The sequence below is a fragment of the Rhea americana genome, unplaced genomic scaffold (genome assembly GCF_003343005.1).
Source record: "Rhea americana isolate MKP2758 unplaced genomic scaffold, rheAme1 scaffold_118, whole genome shotgun sequence".
NCBI classification, from domain to species: Eukaryota; Metazoa; Chordata; class Aves; order Rheiformes; family Rheidae; genus Rhea; species Rhea americana.
The window spans coordinates 2,402,401-2,411,144 of NW_028185239.1; the positions used below are offsets into that span (position 1 = coordinate 2,402,401).

General features: G+C 49.6%; 1 protein-coding gene and 1 long non-coding RNA gene across 2 annotated transcripts; both read right to left on the reverse strand.

The window, feature by feature from the left end:
- Positions 1-1,398: 1,398 nt before the first annotated feature.
- Positions 1,399-3,674, reverse strand: LOC146600707 (uncharacterized). Its single transcript, XM_085319834.1, is given in 3 exon segments — positions 1,399-1,505; positions 2,253-3,066; positions 3,597-3,674. Coding segments are annotated over 3 exon segments (999 nt in total).
- Positions 3,675-5,626: 1,952 nt separating this feature from the next.
- On the reverse strand, positions 5,627-8,744 carry LOC146600708 (uncharacterized). Its single transcript, XR_014897579.1, has 3 exons — positions 8,527-8,744; positions 7,999-8,381; positions 5,627-5,863 (listed from the first exon to the last, which is right to left on the reverse strand). It is a non-coding gene; the product is annotated as an uncharacterized LOC146600708 (long non-coding RNA).

Here is an 8,744-nt window from a genome sequence, read left to right on the forward strand (position 1 = left end):
AACAGCAGTGTTTTCATCTTAAAAAAAAAAAATCTCTCTCCGTGGGAATGTGGTACAAGAGACTGGAAAACACTGGTTTCTATTTCCAGTCCTGCTGTCAACTTACTGGAGTCTAAATTTAAGCAAATCATTTTGCTCTGGAACCTCACTTATCTGCCTCAGGTATGTAAGGCTCATTAGTACCCTTACTAATGCATTTCTTATAATCATATGCAAAGCACAGCATTTTAGTAGATTTTGGAAGACTGAGATTTGTAAAGCCCTTTGAAATTCAAGATGATGTAGATATGTAAAGATCGCTGTCGTGCTCACTCGCGCGCGCGCGCACACACACACACAGATGTACATGCAATCCAGGTGATGAAGGTAAATCCTTTTGAAAAAGTTTCAGTTCCCAAGCACACACTGTGTAACACAGAGTCCAGCTTTTGAAGTTTTATTACTTCTTCAGGATAATATTGCTAACACAGAGACGTACTAAAGAAACACAAATAGGAGCAAGTTACTGGAACGGCTGGTCTCAAGAGTGCAATAAAAGCCTGAACGAAGTTGAACTTTGGATTACGTGCTTGACTGAGTTATTGAATTTGACAGGTTCATTTGTTTAGTTTTTTGACCTGATTTATACACTAGCTGGGTACCTGCAGAGCTCCGTCTGTGCAGGTGCTACTTTTATACTACTTTTATAGTCTTTGCTCTGTTGTGTCACACTAGTTCCGACGCAGCCACCTGCGATGAATGCACAACGACAAGGCTATGTCTTCTATTAAACATTTGTCTGAGGCGAGTTTTGTGCACTGTAAGTACCTGCTTCATCAAGAGTTTCGGGTGTTAAAGAGGAACAATATTTTTGCATGACAGATAAGGAAAAGGCCCCCTTGCCAAGTGAATCTTTGCCTGGGTGAGGAGGTAGCAGAAAGACCACCATTGTACAGGTGATGAAACCAGATCCTTGTCTCCAATCAGTTTTGTACAACTCATTTTGACATTGAATCCAACTGTGTTACTTTGCATTTATCCTAGGGTAAGAGAAAAGAAAACAGATTTGCAGTTCGATTTAAGAAAAATTAGGTAAGGCGGGGAGGTCAGGTGTTAATTACAGCCTCACCTCATTAACCAGCTGCACTTGCTGCAACCCCTCAGAAACACCAAAAAGGACCTCCACACCTTTCTAGAGTCAGTCCAAAATCTCACCTCGCTCTGCATTGCGAGGAGCCACATAGCTCCCTCGGGATTTCTCCACGCTGGGAGCAGTCCCAGGCCATCTCCCAGACCCAGGTGACGGCAGTGCTCCTCAAGGCAGCATTGCTTTGCCTCCATGGGCTGCGCAGCCCAGCTGTGCAGATGGGGGAGGAGGTGACCTCCATGCCACGGCCAGCTTTCTCCTCCCCATTGCCTTCATCCCCACCGCAGCCATTTGTCCACGCTGCAGCGTGGTGCCTCATCTCTTACACCTGCAGGACCATCTGTGGAACCAGACCTATAAGTCAGCCAGAGAAAGGGACCTTCAAAAAATAAAAGCGTGTGAAAGAGTTACTGCAGCCGTGTGACACCCACCACAGCCGAGGAGGTGATGATAGGCAGGATGAGGGTAAAGAAGGACAGGGCAACCCCAGCTTCCCGGACCACACCCCCGAAGGAGGCAGCGTGGGGTCTGTTTGCATCACTTTCTTACCTCCTCCCTATGCAAAAGGCGGCCCCAGTGCTCGAAACCTCAGAGGTGTTGGTACCAAACTCAGCTTTGGTGGTGATGGAGCTTTCTTTAGGGGAAGGGGCCTGTGCTCTGCTTGAAGAAGTAGCCTTCTATTCCTCGCTAGTGGCTGGCAGCTTGCCACAGTGTCCCCTTCCCCAAAATGACCTAATCTGGCATCACTGATCCACCACCACCACCAAAACACACACACAGGAGTACCCGAAACCCCACGAAACCTTGGAAGCTCTGACTCACGGAGAAGTCACCAAGGCTCCTAGCAGGAGACGCTGAGGACCCTGAGGCCGGCACCCCAGAGCAAGGGTGTTGCCAGCACCCAGTGCTGCGGCAGCCTTTCCTGTGGAGGGGCATCAGGGCACCAAGGTACCACTTGCGGTGATTTATGTCACAGAGTAACAGAATCACAGAATGGGTAAGGTTGGAAGGGACCTCTGGAGAATATCTAGTCCAATCTCCCTGCTCAAGCAGGGTCACCTAGAGCATGTTAGACAGGGTTGCATCTGGGTGGGTTTTGAAGATCTCCAGAGAAGGAGACTACAACCTCTCTGGACARCCTGTGCCAGTGCTCTGTCACTCTCACAGGAAAGAAATTCCTCCTCACGTTCAGGCAGAACTTCCTGTGCTTCATTTTGTGCCTGTTGCCTCTTGTCCTGTTGCATGGCACTACTGGAAAGAGTTTGGCCCCCATCCACTTGACACCCTCTCTTAAGGTATTTGTATGCATTGATAAGATCCCTTCTCAGTCGTCTCTTCTCCAGGCTAAAGAGGCCCAGTTCTCGCAGCCTTTCCTCATAGGGCAGATGCTCCAGCCCCCTGATCATCCTTGTAGCCCTGCGCTGGACTCTCTCCAGTAGATCCATGTCTCTCTTGTACTGGGGAGCTCAGCATTGGACGCAGTACTCSAGATGAGGCCTCMCCAGGGCTGAGCAGAGYGGCAGGATYACCTCCCTCCACCTGCCGGCAACACTCTTCCKAATGCACCCCAGCATACCACTGGCCTTCTTGGCCACAAGGGCACATTGCTGGCTCAYGGTCAGCTTGTCATCCACCAGCACTCCCAGGTCTTTCTCTGCAGAGATGCTCTCCAGAAGGTCAGCCCCCAGCCTGTACTGGTGCCTCGGGTTATTTTTCCCCGGGTGCAGAACTCTGCACTTGCCCTTGTTGAACCTCAGCAGGTTCCTCTCTGCCCAGCTCTCCAGCCTGTCCAGGTCTCTCTGAGTGGCAGCACAGCCCTCAGCTGTGTCAGCAACTCCTCCCAGCTTGGTAGCATCAGCAAACTTGCTGAGGAGGCACTCTGTCCCTTCACCCAGGTCACTGATGAAAAAGTTGAACAGGATGGGACCCAGGACTGAGCCCTGGGGGAACACCACTAGCCACAGGCCTCCAGCTGGACTCCACGCCACTCATGGCGACCCTCTGAGCTTTGCCTTTCATCCAGTTCTCAATCCACCTCACTGTCCACTCGTCTAAACCACACTTCCTGAGCTTCTCTAGGAGGATGTTATGGGAGACAGTGTCAAAAGCCTTGCTGAAGTCAAGTCCACTGCTCTCCCCTCATGTACCCAGTCAGTCATGCCATCAGAGAAGGCTATCAGATCTATCCTAAGCAGGATTTCCCCTTGGTGAATCTGTGCTGACTACTCCTGATCACCTTCTTTTCCTCCATATGCTTGGAGATGACATCCAGAAGGAGCTGTTCCATCACTTTTCCAGGGATGGAGGTGAAGCTGACCGGCCTGTAGTTTCCTGGGTCGACCTTCTTGCCCTTTTTGAAGACTGGAGTGACATTAGCTTTCTTCCAGTCCTCAGGCACCTCTCCAGTTCTGCAAGACCTTTCAAAGATGATGGAAAGCAGCCTGGCAACATCTGCTAGCTCCCTCAGTACTYGTGGGTGCATCCCATCAGGGCCCACGGATTTGTRAATGTCAAGTTTGCTTAGATCTCTAATCCTATCCTCCTCCATGTAATTCTCCTCTCTAATCCTTTCTCCCCTCCAGAGGTTTCCCTCACTGTCTTGGTGCAGCTAAGGCAATAGCTGATGTATTAAGAAATGTCAGGAACAAAACTGATGTAAAAGACCTCATCCCCCAGGCTGTCCCAGCAGTGCCAGCATCACCTCTCATGCTGCAAACTAAGTCTGGACTAAAAGGGAGAAAAGACCATAAGCTCTCATTCCTCTCTCCCTTTCTCCAAAGCAGAAAGCATCCTTTTCCTTCCAAACAGGGATGTGGGATACAGCTGTCAAAAATCCCTGCCTGCAATCACAAACRCACTTGCGTGCAGCCTCCTCCTCCTTGAGCCAGGACCGAAGCTGGGGTGTTTCCTACTGCTCAGGCCCAGACAGCTCCGAGGCCCACCCACCCCTGCCTCAGGGAAGGCTTGTTCCCTGCCATGAGCTGGCTCTGCATGCATTTGCATGTCTCCTGATAGCACCGGGATAGCCRCACTTCCCAAATCCACACGCTAGGAAGGCGCCACAAGTCTAAGGTGACATTGCACCAAATTAATGCAGAACTCGGTGGCTTCCACCACGCAGATCTCCATCCACCRTGCACACGCAACCAGCTTGCGAGCAGGAATGGGAAAAGCGAGTAGGGGTTTAATAGTCCACATGCCACTCTCCCCATCCCTGAAGTCTCTTTCACTTGCACTACTTTTCCCCCCTGCACTGCTTGCCTCTCCAATGCATGGTTTAGCTCATCCAGAAGTGCAGGAGAGAGCTGGAAAGGAGAGGAAGAGGCACAGAGCAGCAGCGGGAGGCAGGGCCCCGGCCTGGCATGGCCTGGCAGAGCGAGCGGAGCCGAGCCGTGCCACTGAGAGCTCCTGGCACTGGCGTTGCCTCGCACCACCATGGTGCGTCCCCCACGTGCACCTCCCCGTGCTAAAGGAGCAGGCTAAGGCAGACACATGCTGGGGCAAAGCCGGGGCAGACTTTGTAACTCAGCTCATCCATCTTTTATTCAGCAGCCTAGTCTCTGCATTAATCCCTCAATCTCAGCATCGCAGCCAGCCCCCTCATGCCCATCATCACAGGTCACAAGGGATTCCCCAAAAAAGTGCACCCTATCCTGAAGCTTCACAAAGTTTTGTTGTTGTTTTTTTGGGGTGTTTTTTTTGTTTTTGTTCTTGTTTTTTTTTCTCCAAGAGCTTCTTCCCCCACCACCCCACTTTCAGCAGAGGCCTTACAGAGAGGCAAMACACCGAGAGAAGCTAGTGGTATGAGAAACTGGAGATAAGGACGGCTGAGGACAGCCACATTTCTCTGCATTGGCTTCCCCTCAAGACATCTCCCTTTAGAAAGGCTTTTTTCCAGCTGCTTTGACAGACTTGGCAGATGAGCCTCTATTTAGCAAGAAAACAAGAGGCCTGACACAGATTTCCCCACAGGTTTCTGATAAGGGCATGACAGCAACCGCACCTAGGGTGGTTATTTCTGGGCTTGTCCGCCAGCCCCAAYCAAGGACTGTGCCAGCTGGGCAGAGGATGGCTGTGCTGGGAAGCAAACCCTCCGCTCCACACAGGCCACATGGGGACGCCCCTCAGCAGAGGACAGGCTCCTGTCATTAGGCCACAGGTTGGTCCTGGCATGATGCAGGAAAGCCAGGGACCACGCTCACCTTCAGGTGCGTTTCTGCACAGAGGGAGCAACTTCCAACTCAGTGTTTGGAGAGTTTGCTAAGCTTTATCATTGAATCAACAGCACGTTATGCAAGAGGCTGCGTAAAATGCTGCAGGAGGCTCCCGTTGACAGCTTCTGGGGCACTGCACAAAAAGAAAGAGAAAACTGCTTTCTACTCAAAGTGTAAGAACACTGTGGTATCTCTATGGCATGCAACTGATGTGTTTTGAAGGGACAAGCCACCAGGCCACATCCTGGTGACCCAAGATATTAACATTCCAGAAGGAGGGTGACAGAAGACAAGCAGATAAGGACATGCAGGGAATATGTTGAAAAAAAAAAAAAGAGAGAGAGAAAGTGTAATAGACTGTGGGAGACATAGTTTCCCCACAGAAAGAAGTAGAGGTTAGTTTTAAGTGGGTTTGTTTTTCTTAACATTACAAGCATTTTGTTTTGAAGGAATGGTGTCTCACCTGCAAAACCAGAGTTTGTTTTATCTCCACCCACTCCTCATTAATCAACCTCAAAGAGCACTTTTACAACAAAAAGACACAATATTAGTTAAACTAATGACTTTCACAGGCAGAATCCTTCCCTCAGTCTTTCAGAGTGTTTAGGGCAAGCAGGTAACTCTTGAGAAGTGACAGCACTGACAGGAGGAACAAGGCTCTGAGTGAAGCTCACATTGCATGAAACACTGTTCCCAGCAAAATTCCCATTCCCTTGTGAGGCTGCTCATGGAGCAGCAGCCTTTGAGTTACATATGGCCAAGGCCATGAATATTTGACACAGCAAAGAAAAATACATCCATATGCACAGAGAAAGCAGCTAGAAATTTTCACAGCGAAGTGTTAGGGAAGAAATGGAAATGTCAAAACAGTTGCTGGACAGTGTGTGGAGGAGTAGGACCCCCAGAAAATTCAAGGCAGCTATTCTAGATAACAAAGTCCCACATGAAAGGTGGGCAGAAGGATATCCTGCAGAGTATGGGTACCCAGCAGCATAGGGGCACCAAAACACACATGGATTGCAGTACTGCATGAACACCAAGACATGGAGCTGGGGGAGAAAAGCAGCACTCAAAGGCGGAGTAATGGGCTATAACTTAAGCAGTATTAAGAGGAGAGTAAGGTGGTAGAACAGGGTCATTCTAGACAAATTGGCAAGGTTTGGCTGTTCCTAGCTTTAAATACTTCTCTCCTGTTCTAGTCTCCCCAAATTTAAATTTGCCTTCTCCCCAGCCAACATTTCAATAGCAGCAAAGGCACAAAAGGAAACATATTGGTGGTGCTGGAAAGGAACCCTTAAGCTGGTAGAACTTGCACAAATGGGCAAACAGGCAAGGGAGAAGATAGCTCCAAGGGCACAGCTGAGTAAGCATATGACTGGGGGCAGCAACAAAGAATGTGAGCAAGAGGGAGATGAAAACTGAAAGCTGCATCCATGCAGGAAGCCCAATGAATACAGCTAAATTGATGGAGAGGGATTGGAAACCCACAGAGCGGAGGACCTATATGAAGAAATGTGTTTGCTTAGCACTCACATGGAGCTGGAAACCAGCTGAGGCGGCGAAACAGGCACCATAAGAGACAGAGGTGAGGCACTCACAGACAACAAGAGAGACAGGGTCTGAGCTGTGTGAACAAAGGCAAGGGAGCTCAAGGAAGACACTTAGCCAGTGACTGGTAAAAGTGAGTGCCAGAGTTAGATGTGGTGGACTGAATACAGCAGGACAGAGGCTGCCCAAGATAAGAGTCACCAAAGAGCCGCCAGCACCAGTCCTGAGTGGAAAAGCAAGTCTAAAAACAAAGCTCAGCTGCAAAAAGGAGGAGAAAGTTGCAAAGCATTTCTCACCAAGCTACCTGGGACACTGGTGAAAGGGAACCCTAGCAAAGCGGAAAGTAAGAGAAACAGGGGAAAGTGGACAGAGGACATTGGAGCATGCAGAAAAGCAGCAAGAGAGAAGGCACAGCAAAAGAAACCCACCAACAGCTCCCAGTCCCCAAAAGGAAGGAGGGGACAGCAGGTTGGAACAGGGTGAAGCATCAGGGAGCTGGTGGCACAGGACAAGGGAGGAGGGTTTCAGCGAGGCCTGAAATGCTCACAGGGGTGGATAGAGGCAAGGCTCCAGAGTATCAGTGCAAGACTGGAGGAGACAGGGAAAAGGGGGCAGAGAGTTACAAGAGCAGCCAAAGCCAGCCAAGGGGAAAACTAATAGATTTAAAGGCAAGGAGGAATTTAGACCATTATGGGAACAATAATTAAGAGGATGTGGCACCAGATATGATGGCAGGGAGTAATTAAAGGTTGGTAAGAGGCAGTAATTTAAGGCTAGTAAGAGGTAGTAATTTATCAGGAGCCAACAAGAGTAAAGAGTCCAGGAGCAATAAATTCAACAACAGAGTTAAAATAAACAAGCAGAGCAAGAACCAGAGCCATCAGCATGATAACAAGGACAACATCACAGCAGTATATAAATGCTGTACACAAACTGAGAAGCTGATTAGAGGGCACAAATGGAGCTGCCAGGCTTCTTCCCCTCCCTATTCAAATCTCATCTCCCCCAAATACCCATGTCTGCCCCGAGGCCTTTTAGAAGGCATCAAGTGAGTGACCAGGGAAGATGCATCTTTTTGAAGTTGGGCTCCTAGCGCGCTTGTGTCTGCACCTGGCACCAAGGCTATGAGCTCTTCAGGCTGTTACAAGAGCCATATCACGTGCTGTGGGAACAGTTGAAAAGGCACATGGGGCGATTTCCAGGGGTCGGTAGTCACTAGAGCTTCCTGAAGGAGTGAGGTACCACTGGGCCTGCAGGGCACAGACAAGAGACCTTAATATCTTAGCATAATATACTAATAAAATATCTTAATATCCCTAGCAGTCTTAGCTAAGGAGCAACAGCTAGGCAATTCCTTGGAGAGTAAAGCTCTATCTTTCTACGGATGTGGAGCAACAGGAGTCCAGGCATTTGCTCAGGCCACAGGAAAGGCGGCAGGCAGGAGAGCCAGACCTCTTTCCCTAGAGCTCTTGCTCTGTCTTCCTGGCAACTTCCTAGAAAGCAAAGGAAGAAAAAAAATGCTATTAGTAGTGTTCCTGCTTGTTCCAGCCCAGATCAGCACAGAACAATTGGCACCACCCCAGCAGTAGGGATGCACTCATACCCAAGGACCAACACCAAACACCCAGAGGTATGCACCTGCATCATTGCACTGTGTCCAAGCTTGAAAATTCTCAATCCTCAGCTCAGACTGCTCCAAAGTGGGTCAGCACCAGTGGCTCTCTGTCAGCAGTTAGTGTCCTCAAGCCCTCCCTGGGCTTGCAGCTGTGGTTGCTCTCACCAGAGGCCTCTGGTAGTTTCCAAAGGCACCACGGCCCAGTCTGAATTTAGGGATGAGGACGTGAGGCACGGAAAGG